Raw genomic sequence first — 27514 nt, 5'->3', positions numbered from 1 at the left:
TGTAAATACCCACTGAAGTATTTTTAATTATAATAACCAAAATATATGTACAATAATGTGTAATTTACATATACCAAGAAAAAAAAATACTGCGTTTCAAAATTAATTTACTGCAATAACAGAGCTATATAGTCAGTAGTACGGTTAAGTCACTAATGTTACGAAAAGTCACAACTTGCATGTAAGTTGAAGCCAGAGGAAAGCTACAGAAGCTCAGTATTCAGAAACATGAATTCAAAGGACTTCATACACAACTCTTCTCAACTTCACTACATGAAAATGGTGTCTATATTGCAGGTCTGGACCTAGATTATTATCTAGCACCCATAAGCTTCAGATTCCTTTATTTACATGAACTGTTTTGAGATTTTAAACAGTAAGATCAAGGCAAGTGTTTCAGTTCTCACACTGCAGCCTAGTTTCACTAAAATTACCTTAATTACCAGACCAAAATGTTATTTTAAGCTCTTCTTCATTTCAGGAGATGTGAACACTAAACTAGCTGTAACAAACGTCTAATATTTTCAAAATCAAAGGTTCATTTTACTTAAAAAAAACCCACAATAAAACTCTTAACAGAGGCTTAAAAAAGATCTTTATAAAATAATCTCCATCACACAATCGTAAGAAAATTACTCTGGTTGCTAGTTTTTAGTAAATATGAACTGGCCTGTGTAATCTGTATTAAAGGCGGTCATAACTACAGGCCACGTTTTATTTTTAAAAGGTGGACCAACAAACGTGTCAAGAAAAGCAGATTATTGCTGTTTCTCAACAAGTCCTTATTAAAAAAAGGACAGGCTGCCTTGATAGACAAAGCATGTTTGACAGCCAGCTGAGACAGGATGGCTGAAGGAGAGAAGTAATGATCCGCATGCCAAAGGAGAAGAAAAAAAAAAAACAAACAAAACAACAGGCAGCTTCTTTGGCGATCACTTTATACTTGGCAGCTGTACAATTAAACAGATTTAAGATCAAAATTGTGTCATTCCATCAGTCTCTTGAATGACAGTGCTGATCATCGCAAAATTTAAGTTTGCTTGAAGTGACACAAGAAGGCAGAATCTGAGCAAGTTCTGGACTGGCAGAAAAAAAGTCTGATGCTTATCCTGTCATCTGTAACTATTAAAATACTAGATGTTCTTCAAAGCATTTTTCACCAGGTCTGTCGGAATAGCTGTGCAGAGAAAACAGAACATGTACATATGGGAAATATGAAAGATATCAAGTTTTCTATTCCTGCAGTAGTACTAATAAAATTAAATATGCCAACGTTCAATTTCAAGAGGACTCAAAGAGATCTCAAAAATCAATAAGCTCCTGAAATATACTTTTTGTGGACACAAACTGGCAATTACAATTACAAACAGGAAGAGCTCACAACTGCTCATAGGATGTCATTCACTATACATTTTAATTAGCTGCTAGATTCTTTAATTTACGGTAATAAATTATCCCACTCTACACAGAGATAGACAAGACGTGATAATTTACACATCCATGCTTTAATATGCTGGTGCATTCTCCTCCCTCACTAGAGCCCTCTAAAAAGAGCTGTATCAAAAGAATAACATATAGAGAGCATATAATGATTTAAATCTTCTAATCAACACAGTGAAAGATAATAAAATCTAATTGTGAATCTAATAAAAAGAATAAGATGCTAGTGGTGGCTATGCTCTACTGAAGAAGGACAAAATTCTCATTTGCAAGAGTAATTTAAAAACATCTTAGCGTTTGCAGTTTCCTTTCAACCAAGTTACCAAAATAGACATATAGACAATAGACACTTCTTTAAATTGTTCACATGAAACCCTCTATTACTGTTTCACAAAGAACAGCTTCAAGGTGATCTGGAAGAGCTAAAACAAGTCACTTACACAAAATAAAAATTGAACAAGAGGTTTTAATACCATTTGTACTATTTTATCAATGAGTAGAAGCAAATAGATATGGTACCTACTCGCCAATTTTAAGGGCAAAGAATCTTCTCATACACAATTTTAGCTAAGGTAGTTAACACTACTGACGTGAATTGTTAGAAGTTACCAGGAGATGTCAAGAAAACCCTCCCAAGACAGAACACTACATGCTATGCAGCAGACACTGTGCATCAATGACCCTCCTCTTCGCCTTCAAAATTCATCCTCCTTATGATGAAGCACAGTGGCCACCTTAGTCCCTCCTCTGCTTTTAAGAACACCGTTTGGCCAACTCCCTCCATCCCTCCAAAAGAGCACAATCAGCTAATTCGGACCAGAGATAAAACGGAACATCCAGCTCCTCCCTTAGCTTGCCTCTGCTACATTTTTATCTGCTCCAAAATTACCACAGTCCTGACAGCATCTGCTGACAGGTATCTGCTGACAGCAAATACCATGAAATCAAACTGGACAGCAAGAAGTAGCTCTGCACATCAAAGCAGGGAAGTGGTCAGGTCTCAGCATTCCAATGAATTAGCATGAAAAGTATGAAGAGGGAGCCCAGAGCTACCTTTGGCATTTACTCTTCCCCTTGAGCAGCCCACAAATAGAGGCTGTTTCTTCAGGTAATCTACTTTTAGATAGGTAAATGGATGTTGCTGTCATAGGCATTGCTGGATAATCCATTACCTTCATACTGCCACCCTTCACATTTGAAGGTCTTCAAAGAAAAGAAAAAAGGAAAAGGAAAAACCCACATGCCAACCCTACCTGACTACTGTGTAACAGTGGGGAAGAATTCTCCTTTTCCCTGCTGCAAGACTTAACGTGATAATAATTTACACAGCATATGTAAAGACATTTCTTATCATTTAAAAAAGATCCTGGTCTTGCAGTGTGCAGCCTTCCCAAGATACCACTTGTCATTAAGCGCATCCCAGTGGGCCCAAACTGCCCTCCCATTTAAGCCTCTCGGATCTGAAACCTAGTCTCAAATGCTGTTCAGTCAAGCAAGTGCTGAGAAAAGTTCTGACCAGTTCCTAATGGTATTACAGTCACACAGACATCCTTGACTGTGCTTTGTTGCACAACATCCTGCTAAACAGTCCTTCAGCTCTGTAGTTCTCAGTGAAAACCACAATTATCCCAATGTCTCCTGAAGCTAAGCAACAAACCCACTTTTAGCTTTGTGGTGATAAATTATCCCATCCCATCCCCCCACAATGAGACTGAAAGTTATTTCTGTCACAATAAAATTCATATGATTTCACCCTATGTCTTCATAAAGAAATAGAAGCAGAGAAAAAAAGACTTTGCAACCATGACTTTAGACTCTGCATTAGCCATTGTGATAACTGATACATCTACTGGCAGAACTGTACAGCCAAACAGCACTTTTTTCCTATTACTTGACCATGCTTTAAAAAATGCATTTGATCAGCTATGACATTTCATTTTTTAAAAACAGATGCTATCAACTGACCATCAGAAGCATTCTGTTACAAAAGTCTACTAAAACTGTATGGTAGTAGTTAAAGATATCTAGAATATTCCTCTGAAATGTCAAGTATTTCTCTTCATACTGGGTATTTATGTACCTTGACGTTATCAGTTCTTCTGAATAATGGTGAAATACATCAGAAACTATCTTGCTCTATGATTCCAAAAAGGCAAGGTGCATATTTGTTCCTCCTTGCCCCTCAAAAGAGAATATACCCTTTTCTGCAACATGCAGTGATACAAACTGGTACAATACAGATCCTCAGTTAGGACACACGCTCCTTAAAATAAAAATACCTGCAAGTGTATTTCAGATCTAAGATACTCAATTATATTGTGTATTAAATGTCTTTTCAAAGTGAACCAACTTCCATGCTATATCGTTCCACTTATTCTACTGAAATTCTTAAGCTATACAAAGATAATAAAATACCAGCATACATAGAGGTCTCATTCAGTAATTTATCACTATCAATGTTGAACACCCTCTTCGGAGAAAAGTAACTTTCTCCCCAGCATACTGTGCACTATTGGTGAACCAGTACTACGATATGCACGTTACAACACTGGAACACTGCTGGTGTTCTTTAATCCACTGCACTGTAAATGAAGGTTCATCATATCCAACATCACCGTTTTCCTATACCTGAACATTCAATGAACAATTGAATTGGGGCAGAAACATGATAGAGATCATATTTTTTGACGTATTTGTACTGGCAATTATTATGCCATACCAAGAACTCTAACATCAGATATCTTTTGGGAACGAAGTGGGGGAATAAATAACTTGAAGACTTCCCTGCATTTAAGTCTAGAAATAGTTTTTGCAATACAAACAACACTTTGCAGCTGCCTGCTTCATAATTTAAACTTCAGAGGAAAAAGGGAAAGACATCTAAGTTGCAGCTGAATTTAATATGAGTACATCAGTTATACTAGAACAAACTTACAAATTCATGTTGCTATACATCAATGCTGTGGCTGCTCAGGATTGATATTCATAGTCCTGTATATTTCTTTCAGAAACAGCAAGGCAGTATCTTCAGATCCCCTATGAAGAATTTAAAAAACAAACAAACAAACAAAACAGAGAAGTGTTATTTTGGTATGGTCCATGTTCTAATTCTTGTAAGCCACACTTCATCCCCTTCCAACTCTCTAGAAAGTGTGCACAGAAGTTTGTCCTAGTCCTTATCGTCTGAGAATAGGACCTTACCGCTTCCAACTTCCTTTAAGCTACAGTTCTTCATCAGTTTCGGATTATTTCTGCTATCAGCCCTAGCTTATGCACTTACCTTTTTCCACTGCATTTTTCCCCTACTGTGTCCCCCCAACCTTCTACAGCTGCAACTCAAAAACTCCTTCTCTACCCACTTTTTTGATGTTACTTATTTGGTGTAAATCTCCTCAAATAATCTATCACATTTTGTCTGGGATGAGCTCCTGAATGTATTCCACCAATAATACGTTCTACTTGTCAAGGCTTTCTTCCTTTACTTGCTCCACTGCATCTATCAGCCCAATGTCAAAACTCAGCCTTGCCAGTTCTATCAATAATATTCTAATTTTGCTCTCCTAACTGGCTGGTACCTCCTTGTAAATAGACTACATTAGACATCCATAGTCTTCCTCTCTTCCTTACCACTAGAAAGTAAGGAAGTTCTCAAATAATTTAAAGATTAATATAATCCAAGTGCCATGTTTCCAAGTTGGCACTTTCCCTCCCCTTTTCAAAATCGAAGCTTCAGGCTATCTGAATTTACATTTAACATAGACTTCACTTTCTTATTTGTCTATAAAGTGATATTTAAAGACACATAAACAATACTGATATAAAAGAGTTACAATCACTGTAAAAAAATAACAAAGTTAAACAAACAAATTTTAACAAAGTTCCAAAGCTGCAGGAGTTGTTAGATAAGGGTAGCTTCCCGTGCTTTTTAAAAGAAATGACATAGGGAGACAATAAAGGAGATTTAGACAGTCAGAACTGTGATCGTCCAGATGTAAGGAATGTCATCTACAGAGCACTGGGGCAGAGGTAAACGTGCAAGCTTAAGGGACTGCTGATATTTTCCACAATTGAGCATAGAGATAGTAACCACATTTCTTGATGGTCTCTGCTATTAGATGAGCAAGCTAACAAGCGGAAGGATCAACATGGAAGCTCTGTTCTCTCTCGCGCACAGACCATTTCATTTAAAGCTTTCCCCACTACCCCCTCTTAAAAAAGAGCAAACCACCACCAAAAAACACAACCAACCAACGAACCTCATGTTCTCATATTTGGGTCATTAATCACCATGCTTATCTTCCTTACTAGAATGAGAAAAAAAGCTATGGGTAGCAAGTTTTTTAAAAACCTGGCAACGATCAACTGCCGCCTTGTGGAAAAGAGTTCGTGTTCCTTCCACTCTACCCACGACACAGCACTGCCACCACTGGGTCACCGTCGGCTCGGCTCGGGGAGCCCTGCCAGAGCTCAGTGCTCAGCAGTGCTGGCATACATCAGCACTGCAGCCTTGATAACCACTTCTCCAGCAGCTACTGATCTCTAACAACCTAGGTGATACTGACTGCAGTAAGGTCCTTCAGGTAATGCTTTCAATTCCATATTTTAACCTCTGAGAAAAATGCTTGCTTCTAAAAACTATTAGCTATTGCAAATCAAAACATTCAAAAATAGTGTAGAGCACCACTTGTCCAGCACCTGCTAAACTCAAAACAAGAGACTAGTCACTCCTCCCTCACCAACAGCATTTTGCACAGCTCAGCAACTGACATCCCAGCTTGTCTATTACATTTAAAGGTCTGCTGTTGCATTGCCAAATACAGTTTATACATCTAAACTGTGTAATTGCTCTACCATTCCACATCTTGTGTATTTTCATGTGTGCTTCATTTTATGACAGTAATAAAATGCATACAATGACAAACCAGAAAAAGAAAAAAAGCAAGCTACTCGTAAGGGCAAATACAACGGGTCAATAGTTACTGCTATTCCTGTAAATGGAATTACATATTTCTCATTTGAAACATGTAAGCTCTTAAAGAAAAAGTAAATCCAAATCCAGATAAGGCAATGGTGTACTGTAGCTCTGGCTACACAATGACACCAAACCCTGCTTCTTATTCTGTAAGTTGTTCTGTGTATGAGCAACCACTGTACACAAGTGATAAATCATAACCGTCCAAATTTACAGAAAGATCCACTGTGCCTTTTTTTCTTCCTTTTATTTGTCAGTCTTTGACAGCAGAGCACCAATATCCAGCAGTTTCATTCCAGCATGAAGAAGTAATAAAGTTTTACTACATATTGTAGTCTAATACAATTCCTTCATGAATAGTTTTATTGGAAACACTACAGATGTCAAAATGCTCCTGGACCTCTCCTTGTTCTAAAAATTGTTGTAGCTGAAGGCATGTGTTTCAGGTATCCAAGTTCAAGAGACCAGTACGCAACGCCTTTATTGCAAATGGGACAACAGATTTGTTTACTTTGTGCTAACACAGAGTTTTATTTTAAAGTGAGATTAGCTAATAGTGACATCTAGATGCGACACCTTGAGACTGACACTCCTGGACAGTCATATACACTGTTTACCTTAACACTCGAATCATCTCACTACGTAACACTAGAGCATGCAGAGCACAAAAAATTTATCTTTACAGTATGCCTGAGTGGGAAGGCAAGGTCTTTCCAAATGAGAGGCCATTTCAAAATTAAGTGATGAGGACCTTGTATCCAACTCGGCAGTCATGTTTTCCAAACATTTCAAAGATTACAAAGACCCAGGAAACTCAGGTCTCCTAAGTCAGGTGCGTACACATTGACCACTGGAACAAATCGCATTCTGGTAGCTTAATAATTTGTTGGTCCTTTTGCCATGTTTAAACTACTCAAATCAGCAGTAGCCTGAAAAATATACCTGTGTATATAAACACATTTATTTTTGTGAAAATGTAGTTGAAGTGAAACACTAGGGCATGATTTTTGAGAGAGATCATCTAAGTTTTCATTTAAAAAATGCTCAAGACAGGAAACATGATTCTAGCTATTCTCATATTGGTCACAGGTAAATAATAGACAATAGGAGTAAAATAAATGGTAGGCATGTCATTACAAACATTTAAAGATATACAGTGATATCAGAAAAGCCGTATTTATAGAATCACGAATATTTCCCCTTACCAGTAGCACAAATGACTCTGCAAAGCAAAAAGGTATTCATTGAAGCTTTCTATTGGTTTTTCTTGTAGAACATAGTCAATACGACGTCCTCCATTTAGCATTCCAACCTTCACTAAAAAATCTTCATCTTTGGGAGGGTCTGGACTTTCAGTGATCTTTTCAGCTAAAATTAGAGAGTTTAAGATTTAAACTATTTTCAGGCACAGCCTGCTTGTCTATAACCAAGAAATATCACCCATTTTCCTTTTATAATTTCCAAGCGCTTGCAACAAGATAATAACAGCCTCAACTAACTAGCACGCCACTGCGTAATTCAGAAGGGTTACTGGAACTATAGGCTTATTTCTTTTCTTACAGTTTAAACAGAGTTTGTTTGAAGAATAGCTCACATGAAGTAGTAGCTGAGCAATTTCAAAAACAAACCCCATTGGTTTTACACAGACAGATCCAGTCATTCCACAAGTGAATAACCTGAAATATATTTTTACTCCCCCTTGCATAGAGTCAATCACTATCCTCAATTTAAAGTAGGAAGAATGTTTTATCTTTGTAAGTCCAGACAAAGCTAGCATTACTAAACACCAACAGATAATTCACAACTGGAAAGCCTGCCCTTGGTATCATTAGGGATAATATTTATATCTGATTTTAAATTTCTCTTCCTCAGCAACATGTTTTGCTGTTAGAGCACATACTTAATGCTTCTTAGCTTATCCCAAAAATTCAGTAGAACACTACTGAAGAGCATAAATCTCACAAATATTTATTTGTGTCTGTCTTTCTTCTCAGGGTAAATTAATACAGCTGATTTAGAAACATGCCCTTCAACATGAAGTTGAAAGGTTATAAAAACTCTAGCCTAAAATACCCTTCAATAAAAAGTTGTTAAATTTTCCTTCCCTAAAAGACAAAAAAAAAAAAGGCAGCAATAGTTCTTACATTTAATGTTAAACACTCCAAAAGCATAGAGGCCTCCTCAATAGGGTCAGGAGAATCAACAGCAAGCAATCATTAGGATACTCAAGTTTCTACTAATTTGAGATTACTATGTTATAAGAGAACCAATGATGTGTCCACATACCTTCTACCACTTGCTTTTCTTCCTCCTCTTTAATTTGGTTAGCTACTTTCTCCAGTTCTGCTTGTAGCTGAGTTGAAGATGTATGAGCACGTGCAAATTCATTAAGGGTCTGCCATGCACTCTTCAAAGAGCTGATAAAACCCTGTTTCAGATCAGATCCCATACGAGAGAGAGAGTCTTTCAACTCTAAGAAAGGAGAGGGGGGAGGGAAAGAAAACAAAACAAATCACCGCAGTAGAAGGATTTAAAATTATCAACTAAAACCAGAGTTATTAAACCCTGTTCAACATTCCAATTATTAGAAGAAACACGCCTGCTACATCATGAATGTGTTTCTTGCTTCTCTATTTCATTTAAGAATATTAGGTGAAATGTAATTAATACACAATTAATTTCTCACTGAATGGGTCAATGAGTTAACACCTACTAGCACAGGAAACAGTCCAACAGCCTCCAAATCCAGAAGGGTCCACAAAAAAAAAAAACCTATACCAGCCAATCCCTCACCACCACCACCCCCCACAATCACTCCTAGCATCCTACACTAAAGGAAATTATAGAGAGAGTAGTTCCATCTCCAGCACAGCAGAAGAGACCAGAAGAGCTGCCAGTGCCTCTTGCAGTAGTAGTGAATTTGGAGAAGCACTGCCAGACAATTCTAGCCTGTAATTCTGCTGCAACTCATTAACTGTGTCACCAGTAACCAAGCTGCCATTCAATACTGGTGGGAAACTCTGAATGAAGGAGAGCTCTTCACAATAACTGGTTAGAACCACATGTGTCTGCTAGATCAGGGCTCACGACTATTACATGGAACATTCACCTACATCAAAAAAAAACAGTAAAGAGCAAGAGACCATTATTCTTCTCCTTTACTATACACACTTTTTGAGAGTTGTAACCTAGAACATTCCATAACCAGTACCTTGTCTAGTCTAGGAAATCCTTCTAATGTACCATTCTAAAGTATCAAATGCTGCAGAATTTCTCCATCCAAATGCCTGAAGACAGGCTTTCAGGAGGGCTCTGTGAACTTGTACAACAGTAATACTGCCAACTGTACAGCAAAACTGACTTTCCTTACTAGGTATGCAAAAGTTAAGTATAGCACCTTGATGTGATGTGTACTTGGGAGCAACAAAATCCAGTCTTTGCCCACCAATGGCTATGGAACCACCTTCTTCCTCAACGTTTCCAATACCAAACGGACACTAGGTAAACACTTTGTGGTGATCATTAGGGACAAGGTAAAAGAAATCAATAAATTTAGTTTCTGTTTCACATCATCTTAGAAATTAAGGTGAACAAGCGATGTAAAGCAATTTAAAAATGGAAGTTTGTTAATTAGAAGCTCAAATCTGGAGGAATAAAGATTATTACATCTGAACACAACTATGAATGCCCAACTTATGGGGCTAGGAGGACTCTCCTCTGATGTTTAGGAAAAACATGGAGTTAGATATCCAGCAACATTGATTAGCCTCTTTAAATTTTACAATATTCTAATGCATCAAATGATTAAATTAGGAATGAGATCCATATATGAAATAAAGTTTTCTTTTTACCCAGATGAAGTCTCTTTCTGCCTTTATGATGTGGAATAAGAACTGGTTTTAAATCCATGTCATCAATGATCATTGGTTCTAACCTGTAAGCTACTGGATCAAGCTGTTAAGAAACAACACATTGACATTTAGTTATCTTCGAAATTATTCAGTGGGGAAAAAAAATCCCTATTTACGATTAATAGAGAACCATTTTTAAATTCTGTTCTATTTCAGTTTACAGAAACTCAGTTCATGACCATTTAGTTTAATCATAAGATTAAGCAGGTTCGTTAAGTAATTAGGTCTAGTTCTCCTACAGACAGATTCTTTAGAGAGAAAATACAAGAGCAGCAAAATTTTCTTGCACTCTGATGATCTCTACCAGCATGTCACTGTTTAATTGTTAAACAAGATGGGACAAAAGAGGACAAATGTACTGCGTAACCTTTAAGGATTTCTAGATTTCCCAGAACCTAAGCAGGAAACTCAGAAAAGTCCTGTAAATGGCTCAAATACAAACATTTTATAAAAATCAACAAGAGTGGCTTGAAATTAATCAGGGGGCAGGTGGGAAGTTCTTTAAGCTCTGAAAAAGAATGGGGCAAATACTAACAAGCCAACCCATACCTAGAATTCTAGGTATAGAACCTATAGCCAGTGCTACTTCACTTTTGCAGTAAAAGACCGCAAATATTTGGAATACACATTTCAGTTGGGTCAGGTTTGTTTTTTTTTTTAGAAAGGGCGGTTTTGGAATTGTACGTGGGGAACAAGAGGTGTAACACTCAGAGGTTAAAACTTAGCATTCTGCATTGTTGTCATCTGCATCAACTACAATCAAATTTCAAAAGTACTGCTTACTCACTGGATGATAGATATTGAAGAATCCCTTGCAGGTAGGAAGCCTGTAGTTTTCATCAATCTTCTCCACACCTCTCACAGTAAGGAACACACCAATAGGAGAACCAAGAGCAAAGAAAATATCTGGTTCAAAGTCCAATGCACTGTAAACCACAGAAACCTACCAGGCAGAAATCAGATATATAATCTCTCAGAACCGCCAGCTAGTTAATATAACACTTAGCTAGGAGAGAAAAAGAAGTTGTGTATTAAACCAACCACATACTCACAGTACTTTGAAGAAGCTTCAGCTGCATTGCCCTCTTCCACACTAGTACTATAGTAGTACTAAATTTTATTACTATAATAGTAAAATATTTTTCTTAAAAAAATATTCAAAAGTACAAAGAAAATTAAAAATGTATTTATAACAGGAAGTCTTCGAGGTTTGGTTTTTAAGTTAACTTTGAGGCAAAACTTGAATACAACAGTATAAATGGATCAATTTAGGCTACCATGTTAAATGTAAAGCCACAAAACCATTCAATGTGTCATTCACACAGTTCTGCTTTTGGATCAGAACTGTTTTTACAGTTCATTTACTGCTGAAAGAAAAAATGAATTGTAGTGTAATCCTTGTTATAAGAAGTTTTGCTTTTCAGTAATCTAACTCTCTGTCCCAGCCCTCCCTCCTGCCAAAAGGTAAAGTTCTATGTAAACGTAACTTTTGTACAACAATCAAGGGAAGTAGCACAAAGCCATCAACTTTAAAAAAATAAGGCCAAGTGAAAGGACAGCATTGCTCTAAATGAATCATTTAAATCTATGTAGTCTCACCTGGCCAGTTCCTACTTCAAAATACTCATAGTCAATGTTCACCGAAGAAACAGACGCACCAACTGGAAGCCTCCTCTTTGAGTGCAGCTGACCAGACTCTGAAGGGGAGACAGAACTAACAGTCTCTTTTGCTTTTGGGGCATCTTCTTGAGTTTGGAGTGTGGCAGCCGGCACTGCTTTCTTTTCTGCTACTGCTTTCTTTTGTTCCTTTTGAGACAAGTTTGAAAACCAGGAAAACCACAGTCGTCAAAATTCCTTTAATATATCCATGATGTTAACAAATGTGTTAAAGAATAGAAGTTATTTCACAGCAACACTTCAGTTACATTTGCTTAACAACTTCTTATTTCATTCCTGAAAAATACACCTACCTGCTTGGCTGCTCTGTCTTTTACAAAATTAGCTATTTTCTTTCTTGGTCCAAGAGGTATCCCCATTTCCTTCAGGTCATCAACTGTACACATCAGCTAAAAAACACCACACACACATCAAAGCATACTTTATAACTCTTCTAGTAACGTATATAATTTCTTATTCACAACGACTTATGAATAAGATAAGACATTTTATAAAGCTACAGAAATTACAGAGAACTATAAAACACGATACAAAATGCCCTAAAATAATTGGGGGAAAAACTCCCCAAGAAAAAGTCACATATCACTTCTTGTCAGACATTAATTATCTTACCCTTCTGCAAAGCTTTCAAGCCTCATGGTACACTAAACTAAAAAAAAAAACCAAAACAAAACAACACACACCAAACCAACCAAACCAAACCAAACCAACCCAAACAAAACAAAGCCCAAACAACCAAAACAAACCAAAAACAAAAACCCCAAACATAAACCTCCATACCCTGGCAATCCCCATAAGTCAAGTGAACATTATTGTACCAGAGACTCCATGTCGATTCGCTCCTTTTCAAATGTGCTTGCATACTCCGACAAACTAAGCACGTCCAGAGTCTTCTGCAAAGTGGGAACGTCGTCATCTACTTCAGGCTCACAAAGGTCATCACCAGAAGTAGTAATGGAGGAGCCCAAGGAACTGGTATCTTCAGTCATCTTAGAAAAAACAGCACAGAAATAGAATCACATCATCTAACAGTGAAAAGCCAATATACAGCAAGTAAACACAAGTTTAATTACTTTCTCTTAAAAATGTTATCACATAAGCTTTGTAAATGTATGCCTATTTTTAGTAAAGCAGGATACAGATTTTCCACTAATAACAGATCAGCAGAATATATATTTAAAAAATTACTAAGGGAGGCAAAAAGTTTCTTGAGCTTTCCAACACTCAAAAATATTTCCTTTTAATCATCAAGCAAGTGGTCACTGTTTCCAGCCTGAACACAGATACTTTACCTCTTATGCATCTCACCCACCACTCAGAAACTGTTAAGACCAAGTTACATGTCCAGGAGGCTCAAAACTGATGTTCATGATCAAATCCCATTACTGGCTTACTTGGAACTTAAAAGAGATGCAAATAACTTGTTCTGAGAGCTGACAATATTTACAAAACTGCACATTTCCATTAAATTGTTAAAATGTGCTATCAGAAGGCACAACTGTGTTTCAGCTAATAAATTCTGAAAACTTAAGAAAAAGTTGCTGAAAATATCAGATCTATTTTCCTGGAAAGACTAGCACACAAGTTACCTGTTTATCATGAACAGCCACGTCCTTTACAGTTCCATTAATGCCAGAGAACGGTCCAGTATTTACTGATGAGGCCAAGTCCTTCTGGTTAGACAATATGTCAAATAGAACTAAGGAACCTGGAAACAGGAATTAAATTTGCCTTGGGAAAAATGTCAGAATTTCTGACCCTAAATCCTAAGCAAGATTTATATGCAATAGTAATAGTAATGTATAGATTGATCAAAAAAGATGGCCGCACGAAAACGGAAATACCCACACATTACTTGAACACAATCATTCCCAGCAAAAAAATCAAACCTTCCCCCCGCAGCCCCGTTCATGTGAAACGCCTTTATGTAGTTGCCATGACTGAACTATCTTTCCTTAACCATCTTAGTCTGCTTGCCAGACTGGAGGAAAAGCACCAGCCCAAACCAGTATGTCATGTCTTTATAACACTTATTTTACCTTCCAAAAAATTACCTTACTTATTACTAAGTGGGGGTTCTGAGATACAGAAGTTACCCACCTAACAAGACACCAGATAACGTGTCAACTTCTAAACACAAATTAGACACTGCGTCTTCATGAAGGAAACCAAGGAGGCGGCAGGGGAAGGGTGAAATGAATGCATCCATGATGTACTAAGCTTCTCTCAGAGCTTTACAAAGTTAGCTATTGAGAGGTGTTTGACTTTCAGCCAGCAGTATTCAGAAAGTCAGCTATGCCCTATAAGCTAATTTTAGCATTATGCTTAACGAAGCTTCCATCCCCCTTAGTGTAGGAATGCTGGTTTTATCCCCTAGATAATTACCTAAACTGTGCCCAGCCACAGAGACTCCTCCTTTGAAGTCTGGGTTGCGACTCATGAAAAGTGCATACAAACGATTCATTTCCATCCCCACTTTATCCACGATCGTCTGACAGTAGGTGGGGCTGTTGTAAAACAGTATGTCGAGGAGCGTTTCATTGGTGAAGTGACGCAGGCGTCCAATGCTTGGCAAAGTGATTTTTTTTATGTTCCTAGAAACACAAAATCATTAGAAGCATGAGTGCCTTTAAGGAAATGCAAATAAGAACTTTGTTAACTCTTGAAATGACAGGTAGTAGAACTGCAGTGTAAATACTACAAATATGGTCCCTACAGGCATTTTTTTTAAAAAAAGCCAAAAATATAGACTTCTGGCCTTGTTGCATATTCATACGTAAGTGCTATCGGCTGATTGTATGTATTTGAGAAAGATACAGCACCCTTTGTTCTTTCCAGGCTGGAGATGACCGAAATAATCTCTCCTCTGTTCCAACACTGCTCTCATATAGTAACACAGAAGTTTTGTGAGCAGATTGGTAGAAGTGGAAGAAAAAAAGAACTCACATATAAAAATCGAAGGTGAAATGAAGTAACAGACAACATAATACTCTCTTTCTGGAGAAAATGCTTGGCATCACCACCTGCCTGCCTGGAGTTAAGACAGCTGCAGTGAGAACTGAGACTGCTTCTTTAGTTAGTATTGGTTGATTTGATTAACAAAATGAGGATCTTTCCTCATGATAATGCAGTGTTCAAATGAGAATAAAAAAACTAAGACTCTAGAAAAGCAATAAAACTTGACTGAGCTAGAACAGCGTGGAGAACACCAGCACACACTCTAAGTGTTATGGGTTGCTACCCTTGCAATTTCTACTTCCCTATCTTTGAGCAACAGAAAAGAGCTTGAAACATCAAGCGACAGCAAAGGGATAGGCACCAAGAAGTGATCTAAAAATAGATTTTATTTTAAAAAAAGATTTAAAAATAGATTTTAAAAAATCTAATAATCTATTAAAATGAATTTTTAAAAAATGTCCCCACACACCACTCTGCAAGTCTAATATCAACAGTTAAAGCTGTCAGTCTGACAAAACACAGATTAAAATAGGTTTTAAAATGCTATAACACTCCTACCCTACAAAAATACTTTCTATTAGTATACACCCTACAAAATACTTTATTTATTTAAAAAAAAAACACAAAACAAAAAACCACTACCCCCACCCCCCTCAGCTCAACTGCCTAATCATAATTCAGGTACTATGGGACTGGAGAGACAGCTCAATGCCTTCCTCAGAAAGGGGACACTGACATCCCCTAGGGTCAGATTCAATGAGATTACAGGAAGGTACAGGACAGAGAACCCCCCACTCTTAAGTTGTACATACCTGTTGCTGGACAATACACCTCCACGCTCACCACCTCATGCTACACACTCACTCATCATCACGTATCAATGCATTAGCCGCTCTCATGAAAATGCAGTATCGAAAAAGCGTGTGTGTGTATACATATCTTGTCACTCAGAGTAATGAAAATAAACAAAATACTCCATGTACCTCTCTAGCTTTCCCTATACTTCTCATCAAAACGTTAACTCAAAAAATAGCGATTCTCTTTTGTAACCCAGTCATACATTTATTCATCTAGCCTAAAGAGCATATTAACTTCCCTTTCTATCCACTTTACGAAAACTGCTGAGATGCAGCTTGTGTGAAGTTCACAACATTAAACAATATACTCACCTGTCTACACCCGTTGCATCTCCATGCAGAGAGCTATGCCAGTGAACTGGGAGGAATTCCACCCTGCTCACTTTACGTTCCTCTAAAGATTTCTTAAAGTGAGTCTGCAACAACTTCAGAGAAACAGTCCTAAAATCATCAACTGTAGAGAAGAAGTAATGAAAATGTCATAGTAGCAGTAACTCAACTGACACACAAGTATTCTTTTCCCCTCCCCACCAATTTCAGACACCGTCAAAATATAAATGAAGGACACTGCGAAGCAGAAAAATCTTCGCAAGTATTACTTCTCTATCTATAAGAAATTATATTTTTTTAAAGTGGATTTTCTAGCAAGCTTCTATTCATCTCACAATGAATGCATTTTTACCCACAACCAGACATGGCCTTCTTAATTTGCTCAGTTGTGCTGGACTGTATTTAAAAAGCCCAGAAAAGCAAACAAAAAGCCACCCCACACAAACACCAACACACACACAAACCACACATTGCAAACACACCATAAAAAACACCCCCCACACACACCCCAAAACACAAACCACTCTGCAAGTCTATTATTGAGGACTAATAATAACAGTTAAAGCTGTAAGCCTGACAAAACACAGATTCTGCTGTTAGAAAATAATCAGGAAAAAATCCTACCACAAAATGAACTTCTCAACATTAGAGACTTTTTTATTTTCTAAAAGATGCTTATCTGAACACGAGATATAGAGACCCACATTTAACCAGTTAAGAATATGACTGCTCATTAAACAAACAAAAACTTACCGCATTCAACAATGCTTCTAAATCTCAAGTCACATACAGGACCGATGCCATGAACCATAAATACCAGATGGTCAATTTGGGACATTTCTCCTGTAGGAAAAAAAAAAAAAATTCAGCATACCAATATGTACTGCAGTGGTGAAGTTTAGAGTCAAGCAGTGTTAAAACATACTTGCTTTATAAAGCTTATTACATAATATGTTTCAGGATATAACACAGCTCACAGGACTCCTTTGATTAAAAAAAAACCAAAACCAACCAGATAACTTCTTTCAAGCAGCTTACACTAAAGAACAACTTCAATCTTTAGACTCTAGGAATGAACAGTGCATTGCTGCTCCACCCGCTATTGTCCAACTTTTGCACAGAACCGAGCTGACTGCTCAAGCTGTAGACTTACGCACAGTAACCACATACCATCAGGAATTTCATCATGGTCATCCTCAATTCCACGTTTTACTACCCTTGGCCTTGCCTGACCATCTTGAGTGGTGCCCCATTCATCTGGTGCAGCAGAAGGTTGGAACTGGACTATGACCTGAAAAAAAATACATTGTCCAATGATAAACACAGAAAACCTTATGATTCATATTGTTAGTCTGAAAGCATCGTGTGGTTTAAATGCACTTTTTGTCTGATTGTTTTACCTTGCATCTGAGACAGCTGTTTTCTTTAATTAGCACACATGCAAAAAAAAAAAAAAGCCTTAGAAAACCCTAGAGCTAGTCTTTGTGGCAGATTCTGAAATAACACAGATAATTCTCATCAGCTTGGAAAGCAACCAGACGACTTAAAAAATTAACCACTAGTTGAAGAAACTAGCCTGCTCAGTGATTCTTAACATTTTTAACTCCTCAAACAAGCATTATTCAAGCATTATTTCCTAGACCCCAGTACCCACTTCTCCGTAGCTAATTACTGTTTTTGTGAGGAGACTGAACACTACCCCTATTTACAATTACTCTACTGGGGAGGGAGGGGACAGAGGAATTAAAAAAGCAGTGCTTTTCAGGGAAGGTCAACAATATTCAAAGTAGCCCAGAAACCCTAGGAAGTGAGAGAATCAGTAGCATGGCTGTTTATAAAACTTACACTGACTCAGTATAATCTGAACTCATATTTATGACACCAAGCAGTTTAAGCACTCCTTGTCTAGGTTTTTACTGGACAGAACTCCTTATTCAGCAGTAACAAGTGCTTAAAGTAGGAGCAACCATGATCCTTTCTGCTCTTGGATTACTTTATTTATTAATTACTGCATCTGTGATAAGTGAACAGTTAACAGCACTGGTCAATAAGGCTGAAATCCATGTTTTAATCACAAGAGACTGTTAAGAGTATTTAGAAAAACTTTTAATGCCTTTTTTGCTATACTTTCTCATGGCCTAAAAATAGTTGCAGTGGAAGACTTCTTATGGCTTAGATACACAAACTAATTACCTTACAGTTAGATTAATGCTCCTCTCAATGTGAAAGCTCTTAGTTTAATTTACCTTCCAGTTGGTACAGATTGTCTGAGGTTAAGCTAATTCAAATTACCTCCTGTTTGCTGCCAGTTGCGCTTAGTCAAAATACTTGCTATGGTAAACCTTATTTTTCTTAGGTTTCAGAAAGCATTGTCTTTTAATCATGTGACAACACATTGAAGCAAGCAGGAATTCAGCCATCTTTATCATCTCTAATGCACACATATCCAAAACAAGCAACAAGTATGTTTCAAGCAAGACTAAGACTGCATTCAATTTATGCTTCCATCCACCTGCTCATTCACCCCTAGTGAATTCTGTGAGAACCAATTGCCAAAATCTATTACCTTGGGATTATGCATAACAATTGTCTCGCCATTTGGGAATTCAAGTCGTCTATGCCATTGATTTGTAGTTACAGCCCTTTTATATTCTGCCTGAAACAGTAAACAAGTTACACAAAATCAGTATGCCCTCTCAGACAAACTATTTTTTGGCCTTGTGCATCATCTGTAACATTAAGGTTATAATTTACATTACTTTATTCATACAAAAGCGTCACAGGAAGCACTACGCAGGTTGATTTTAGGTGACAGTGGTGCAGGACCTATGCATGAGCAACGTGGCCTTCTAGCCACTCCCCTTTCCAGGATTTGCTTACTTATGTTCCAGAAAGTACATTCTGGAAATCATTTTAATGAAACACAAAGAAATATTTCTAAGGTCATAAATACTATCAAGTGTTTATCGTAACTATCATAACTATCAAGTTTATGTAAAGGTAATACTAACCTCCAGCTTATCACTAAAATCTTCAGTGTAAGGGATAAAGCGGCTATCCTTGTCTCCCTTATAAAACCACATGCATCGTCTCACTTCAGAAGGCTCTTCTTCCCAGTAAACAGCTTTCCTCATTCTGTCATACAGGTATACGTCATAGCGTCCTCCGTCAGTGCTCAGAACCACACTCTCAGGATCAGGCTGGACTATGACACAAAAGTCACACTCAGTTACAATACGAACACATATATCCTTTTTTGTCTCCCACCCCGGCCCCGATCACTTCTGCAATGAATATTAAGCCATTAAGAGAGATAGTTATACTATGGACGAGAAGATTCATATCATCAGGCAACCATTGTGTTGCTCCTAAAATGCTTCTATATGCTCTGTACACAACACAAAAAGCTCTGAAAAACTCCCACATATGAATACCTACTCTAGAGCTGACAGAGATGAACAAAAAGGCAAACCAAGGCACAGATAACTGGGAGTTCTATGCTTTCATATGTGAGAGGCATTACTCTCGTATCTTCCTTCTGTTCAGCTCCAAGTAAGATATGACTTACCGGAATTATAGACTTCCTCTAGTTTTGCAGAATCCAGAATGCTGAAGGGCATCCATATTTGCTTGTCTTCCACCTCCTTACAGTAAAACCAGTGTGGCTGAACTGGCTCGTATTGGTTCTGCAGCAAAACAGGAGATGCCTGGACCAGTGGACCTGCAGGCCTGGGAGCTCGGAGCTGTGACTGAGCCTGTGGAAACTGAAAATACATATGGGTTCATCACCTCAATCTCACATAGTTGTTACAGAACTGATCTATGCTTTGCCTTTATTTCTTTCTATGTATCTATACTGAGCCTTTATTTCTAACATTCTTTCCCCCAAGAACTTTATCTTTCATTCTAAAAATGTTATAGACAAGTTGTCCACTTGTCTATCATGCACCTTTTCAAACCGAGAAAGGATGTGAACTTTTTTCCCACAAATGCTGTTAAAAACTGTTACGGTCTAGCACTTGTTTACCTAAAACCAGCAAGATTTGAAATATTCTCTTAGGTTTTCAAAACTCAGGCTGAGCTTATTTCTTACAGCCACCAAGTCTGACATGAAAACAAAACCATATTCTTCTCTGTATTCATTTATACATAATTACATTTTTGCATAAAGACTGCCAATTTTAACAAGTACCCACCTCAGTAATAGCTCTCTTCCTGTAAAGTGATCAGGAGAGGCAGATTTCAAACTCTAATGTAGCCTCAGTGACGCAAGAAAAATAACTGATTTTGAAAGGGACTATAGCCTACATAAAGCTGATTTCACACAAATTGTACAAAGATCCTAGTTAATACAACTAAAAAGCAAGTGATGTCAGCAGTAACAACTGCTTTAGTCAATATATTAAAAAAAAATAAACAAATACACCGTACAAATATAAAATCAAGCAATCAGAAGTTCTGAAACTCTCTAAAGCTCCAGACTGTCCAGGTTCCACTGCCTTTGCTATGTTTTTTGTCATTATACAATCCTTCTATTCTTTATTGACAATAGCAGCAATATAGCAATAGCTCAGGCAAAATAAAAACCATTTTTGTTGTTTTCAAGGAAAACTTGTCAGGTTATCACTAATCCATTTACATTATTTTAATAATGCCTTTGTGAAGGTAAAACAGAACGGAGATTAATGCTTTACATCACACAAAATCCTCAACTTTGCTTCACCAGCACAAACAGCTTGAAAAGAGATTTTTAGTCCATGTCTTGCAAATGGTTGAATGACCTCATTTACAGCAGAGGCACAAATAATGCAGCAGCACAGCTGAAATGGCAGCAAACTCTGTAATAGACAGAAAAGAGCAACAGAACTTCACAACCTGTCTAGTTTCTGATGCCAGAGGCTCACGTAGATACAGCCTCAGGGTACGCTCACTTCAACGATCAGGAAGTTTTCCTAAAGCAACAGTTCCAGTCTAGTTCTAGTGAAAAGATTTTGCTATCAGAAATTGTTCAAGACTTTTTCTAGCATTCTTTGGGGGAAAAGAAAAATCTTGAGAAGATAAAATATGCAATTTAAAGAGGGAAGTGACTTAAATTGTTTTGTTCTGGTAGCAGGACATCAGGAATGTTTTATATACCTGTGTCAATGACCCTGGAGGCGTCTGGTACATCTGGGCAGGTGGTACAGAGGACAGTAGGTGAGCAGGCGCGTGACTCTGTTGCAGCTGTGGCGGAGTAAGGTATGGGTTAGCTCTGCTGCTCAGGGTGGTGTGCCGATAAGGGTTATACCCCTGCTGAGATGTTCCCTGGGGAAGAGTAGATGCATTTGCAGGCGGGGGGCAGCTCTGCTGAGGAGTCTGATAAGCTGTGATTCCCACCTGTGAAGTAGGTGGTGCACTGTAAGAGGACTGTGACTTGGGAATATGTGGTGAAAAGGCATTTTGCCCATCCTGAGACCCAGGCACAAGTGGCAGTGAAGTTGGAGGCCTGGAGAAGGCTGGTGCTCCAACAGGTGGTGCAACAGTTGTTAAGGGTGGCTGCCCAATACTTCCAAATGGATCACTGCTACCAGGGACTTGAGAGAAATAGTTGAAAGTCTGTGGTGGATTGGGGCTGGCAGAAGTCTGACCCAAGAAGCTGTCCTCTTCACCAACATCTGCAGAATCATCTGCAAAAACAAAAAGATCGCTAGAGATATTGTGAGAGGTTCACACCAGTTTGTGTATGTAGTCAAAATATTCTGTAACATTATCAGCTATTTCCAAAACTCTGTTGGCCCGATAAAGCTAAAGGCATTGCAAAGCTTACACATCCTTGATGAAATCATAAAATGAAACAAAAGATACCAACTTTTCAAGAACATTTAAAACGGACCATAAAAGTCACCCAGTCAACACAGATAAAGCAACAAAAATTAAAAATCTGAAATAAGAGACCAAAGTATGACTGAAGTCAGGGTCTGCCCAAGCCAACTTGGCAAAGATCCCTGCTTCCAGGGCACTAAAATCCCTTCCAATTTCCATTTTCTTTCATCACAAAAACAGTTACTGAGTAGGACTTTATGCTCTAGGTTTTAGGATTCCAAGATCAAATTCACAAGTAGAGCTTAAGGACATTCCCAAAGAGACCAAACCTACTGGCTAAGCAATCTATTCTTACCTGCTCATTCAGCAGTGTCCTCGCAAGGTTTCCCGTTTGACTTGGAGGGTGGACACAACTCATCACTCCAAGTCGCTTGATAAGCAAGACTTACTCCAGTTCTCTTTAAAAATCCTACTCTAGACTGACACAAGAGCTAAATCTCTGGTACAGTAAAATAAGTCCTCATTCTGCATAACTGAAGGAGAGGGCTTAAAAAGGTGCAAGGCCATGATTGCCCTTCTGCACTGAGAAAATACATAAGGCATGTCCTGGTCCATCAGTTTTCTGCTTTGCAATGATCTAGTAACAAGTGGGAAGTAAAGTGGTTTGACATTATCATCTTGCAGTAAACTCAGTTAAACCTGGGACGGTCCGAGCATCACCACCTGCTGAGGGAAGAGCACCTTGCAAGCAGACAATGCAGCCTGCAGAAGTCCTAAGAGTGTTGTCATCTGCTCTAGCAGCCAAATAGTCCCCAGGCTGTGGGGAGGAAACCACAGAGCTATCATTGCTTCTCTGCTACTCCATCCCCAGCCAAAGAGAGAGACCAAGCATCCCTGCAGCTGTGAGCAGCCAGTAACAAATGTCTATCCACAGCCAACATAACCATAATATAGAGTACCAAGAGATCACAGGGGAATCCACAGAGAAGACTCCCTAGGAAGCTACTGTTCTAATTAATTAATCATAAAAGAAGCAGCTGCCATGACTAAAAAGGACTATTTTAATCATCTTTTGTTTAGTAGTCTTCTCAGACAGTGTCAGTCTGAGGCAAGCATCACCTGCATTTATCAACTTCTCTTACTTTCACCTATAGCATTTTATTCCACTTTGATGAACAAACCCAAACCCCACGTATGTGAACCACTGTGAGAAGAATACTAACACCATTTACAAGCAATGACCACTATGAAGTCATTCCTACAGATTATCTCCCAACTACAGGCAGAACAGCCATTTATACTAAATAAAAGGTCTCAATTTCTAAACAATAAAACACTACTTCTTTTCACATTTCATAAACATTGTAGAATGCATACTGCATACCACAGTGTCAGCTCTCTGCTTTCCAAAATAACTGGCCGCAGAGCAGATAATTCACCTCACCATGTCAGACCATGATAAACACATAACAATGCGCTGAAGAGATTTCAAGGCCTTTACCAAATGCCCATTCACAAAACACCAACTATTTTCCAGTTTCAACCACATTTCAGAGATTTAGTCTAACTGTACCTTTCCTTGCAAAACGGGGTTGACAAAAGTTGTGCCAGAACAAAAATTACACATACGTATACATATATGCACACACACCGTCACAGAGTTTTTCAACACAATACATTACTTTCTACTTTGCCTTTTTCTAATTTTGCAAAAACTGCTTTGGAACATAAGCACAAACTGGCAGAAACAGAAGCCCTTACTACAAATTTTTAAATTTCCTATGAGCATACAGCTCTGACATACAAGGGCAGTATTCTTCCCATACACAAAACAGTCTTCAACAGTGACTGTGTGAGAACCTCCTGTTCATCCCTCCCTATATAAGGTGGTATAAGGTGGTACCCTGTCATTCATAGATTATCACCTAACAGCCACAAGTGACATTAGTCCACTTCCTCATTGAGAACACTCCCCTCTATCCACAGTAAGTATATTGGTTACTTCACCCACACCTGAGCCAGAGAACGTGTTTTCTATTGTCAAACTGCAAAGCACAAAACACTTATTACTTGGCCTTGGAGATACAAATTGATGACTGCACAGAGCTTCCTAATGCTGGCTGTCAGATGTCAGACCATCCCCGAGATCAATTCTTATTACATTTTACACATTTTAAAATTCAAACTCAAGAGTTTGTTCTTTCCTGCTTCAAACTATGATTCAAGGTGCAAACTGCTCTACACAGCCAGACGCCTGACACCTGGCTGGACAAATGCTGAGTGCAATGGACCACAGAAATAGAACATTTAACTGGGCAGGGGGGTCTTACTTGGACAGACATGGAACGTGGCGCAACATCTGGCACTGAAATTCACTGCAGTTGCAAAACTATGAATCTTCACCTGATCAGATTTTAAGTGACATGGAGAGTGTATGATTCATCACATTAATGAAGTCCCATGAGATTTTCTCCCTGGCTAGCTTCAACGTCTTCAGGAAATTGCCACAGGACAGTCATCTGTGCAAAGCTACTGGCTGGATTAGCACTTAAAAATTAAGTTTTTAAAAAAGTGAAAGCCAATGTACATTTGCAAGAAATAAAAACTATAAGGATTGCACAACACAAGCAGTAAATATGTCAGCTACCTAGATACCACAGGTAAGAATAATATTCTAATGCTTTGATCCCTCCCACCCAAAAAAAGTGTAGTCAATTAAAAAAAAGTTTCAAAGCCATAGTTGGCAAATATTTTATTAAACCTAGAGAGATGTACTCTGCTGATTTCCACTTATTTTAGCTAAGAGACAACAGAGTTGAAATCGAGTCTTAGATTTTGACTCAAATGTATACCAATACAGTATAATTTAAAATATCTGATTTCTAGATGCATTTCTATCGTTTAGGGCTTTAATCTCAGAATATACGCACTTCCAGAAAAAAACATTCCTTTCTCTGAAATTTGCACACTCATGTGTTTGCAACACCGTTAAGGCTTTAGAAGGAAAGGATATTAAAACCACGGTTAAATTAAGAAGGAGATTTAAGGTGGCTGCTTAACATGCTATTTTCATCCAGGGAAAATAGAAGCCAACAAGGAAGAGAAGCTTTAAAAAAGTGAAAGCACGAAGTACACTCCTGACTGGAATTACTGACAACTACTAATTGATGGAAGAAATACGCTAAGCGGTGAACTGAGGACAGGACAATCGTCCCCCCTCCCCCAGCACAGAGCTGAACACCAAGCATTACGCACAGGCAAGAAGCGGAACACGCTCATCTCCGGCGGCTCGTCTTTCCTGAAGCATTAACGCCCGGCAGTGACACCCCGATCGGAGAACGCCAGGCAGGGCGGACCTGGGTCGGGCCGGGCCCGCCGCAGCCCCCGACGCTGCCCCACCGGCTCCCGCCCAGCCCCTCCGCGCCCTCCCGCTCCCCTCCCGGCGACCCCTCGGCGCCCACCCTACCGGCTGCCAGGAGAGCGGAGCCCAGCGGCACAGCTGGAGCCTGGCTGACAGGGATGAAGGGCACGGTGAAGTTGAACTCGGTAGCGGAGGAAGAGAAGAGCAAGTTAGTGCCACTAGTAGCCCCAGGCTTCGCCGCCGCCATGGCTGCAAACCGGCCACGTCCCTTCCCCCGCGGCGGCCCGGCCCTTTCCGCCCTCACCGCTTCACCCGCTTCAAAGATGGCGGCGGCGCCCCCTGACGGCCTCTCCGCGTAAGGGTGAGGAGGAGGAGGAAGAGGAGGAAGAGAAGGCGGGCCCGGCTCTGGAAGCGCCGCCATTGCCGCAGGAAGAGGAAGAGGAGGAGGAGGAGGGCGGAAGCGGGGAGCCTCAGTGCTAGGCTTGCGAGCGGGAGTTGGCGGCTGTAGGGCGCCAGCAGCCCCCTGCCTGCCCTCGTACCCCGTGGCCAGGCTCGCCCTCGCCATGCCGTGCGTGGCCGACTGGCTCAACAACCCGTTCAGTATCGTGCAGGGCATCTTCGGTGAGCGCGGGCCGGGTGGGGCCGGGATCCCCTCAGCAGCCGCCCGCCCGCCGCCAGGAGGTCGCCCGTATCGGCGCGGCGGCTGGACGGGGCTCTCCCTCACGGGGCGGAGGGAGGGAGGGAGGGAGGGAGGGAGGGAGGGAGGGGGAGCGAGCGAGCGCCCGGCCCGGCGAGGATGAGGTAGCGCCCGGGCGAACTGGGAACGGCAGAGAGGGCGGGCGGCCGCTTCCTCCTTCCCCGGCGGTGGCGGGCGGGAGCCGCGTTCCCGAGGCCTCCAAGGGGTCCTCCGGCGGCTGGGGGGTCCTGTCTGCTGCTTCACGCCCAGGCGGCGAGGTCTGCCTCGGTTTGGCAGGCGTATTGGGGGGGGAAAGATAAACCGAAGCGTATTTGGGGTTTTAGGAGCAGTACGTGCTGGCTACACGGGTTACCGGTCAGTGGTAATATTGCCAGTGCCATCGTCTGAAGCTGATTTAGTGCTAGGCTTGATGTTAACTAGAAGAGTGCTGAGATAAAAATTTCTGAGTGAACATAAAGCAGAAAGTGGTGCCTCACTACCTCCACTCTCTAGCTGGGTTTCAGAGCTTTTCCTCACTTCCAGGAGTGGCTGTGTTCGTCTTAGTATGCCTGAAAGGGTATAAAGATGGGAAGTCAGTGCATTTGTAAGAGGCATAAAGTAGCTTAAAATGCAGTAATTTGCCCAGAATAGAAGTAAATGTTTAAATTGGTTACTATTTTAGGGGTGTGCTGAATAGAAGTCTGGTTTGTGGTGCTAATACACATATAAATGTGTCTTGTTTGTAGCCCAAAATGTTCCAAACTCTGATTGGGAAAAGAAGGTGACCGAATACTTCAAGGATAAATTAAAAGAAAATAATGCTACTAACTGGGTAAGACTGTTCTATTCTTTTAGAGCTATGCCATTCTGAAGTTTCACTCTTTTTTCCTCTTAGATGTTTTTGAGAAGCTCTTCTGTTTCATGGTAAGGACACTTCCGAATTTTAGGCCTAGGCTTTGTGATACCTTACTCGCATCTCATCTTGCTTTAACCTTTGTGTAAAGCAAAGATGCAAAATCTTGACTGAAACCGGAGAAGCCGATCCACTTGACTTCAGTGTACTGTTTTGCCATGGGCCATAACTGCTGGATGCTTCCTGTTTGTGGTATAATCCAGTAGATGGCAGGAGCTGACAAATACTGTCATTTCTGAAGGTGTTAATGCCTGCCCTGTCTACTCTGAGTCTGCAATAAGGGTTTGTACACCACAAGTTTCTGAGCTGCTGTTTATAAATGCCTTCTCTCATGATCTTTTAGCATGAAGCTGCAAACTGTGTGGGTTGAAGGAATAGCTGCTTTGGCTTTCAGGTTTTAGGAAAAAATACTTTCTGCTTAAACTGTACCTTATTGGGCTGGATCAGGTCCGGTTTTCACAGTTTAGCGAGGAAGCTATGCTGTAAGTTTAAAAATAAAGCATGCACACGAGTTGAAAACCTGATTTTTTTTATCTAAAAGGCTGTGGTGAAAACGGCATCGTGGAACACTCAAGGTGGATTAGAAGCTTTCATACCAAATCTGTTCTACCTAGGGC

The 27514-nt window shown here is 39.6% G+C and overlaps 1 protein-coding gene across 1 annotated transcript; it reads right to left on the bottom strand.

Moving 5' to 3' along the window:
* SEC23IP (SEC23 interacting protein) lies at positions 1–25939 on the bottom strand. Its single transcript, XM_075107363.1, has 19 exons — positions 25414–25939; positions 21282–21811; positions 19714–19909; positions 19157–19350; positions 18712–18801; positions 17316–17436; positions 16899–16988; positions 16128–16269; positions 14386–14594; positions 13590–13708; positions 12819–12989; positions 12294–12389; positions 11923–12129; positions 11111–11266; positions 10264–10366; positions 8699–8884; positions 7618–7780; positions 4376–4476; positions 1–1177 (listed from the first exon to the last, which is right to left on the bottom strand). Exons 1-18 carry the CDS (start codon positions 25922–25924, stop codon positions 4395–4397), a joined length of 3366 nt encoding a protein of 1121 aa, XP_074963464.1. The 5' UTR covers positions 25925–25939; the 3' UTR covers positions 1–1177; positions 4376–4394.
* Between the last annotated feature and the right edge of the window lie 1575 nt (positions 25940–27514).

The sequence above is a fragment of the Phalacrocorax aristotelis genome, chromosome 12, assembly GCF_949628215.1.
Source record: "Phalacrocorax aristotelis chromosome 12, bGulAri2.1, whole genome shotgun sequence".
Classification (NCBI taxonomy): domain Eukaryota; kingdom Metazoa; phylum Chordata; class Aves; order Suliformes; family Phalacrocoracidae; genus Phalacrocorax; species Phalacrocorax aristotelis.
This window is presented reverse-complemented; position numbering and strand designations above follow the sequence as displayed.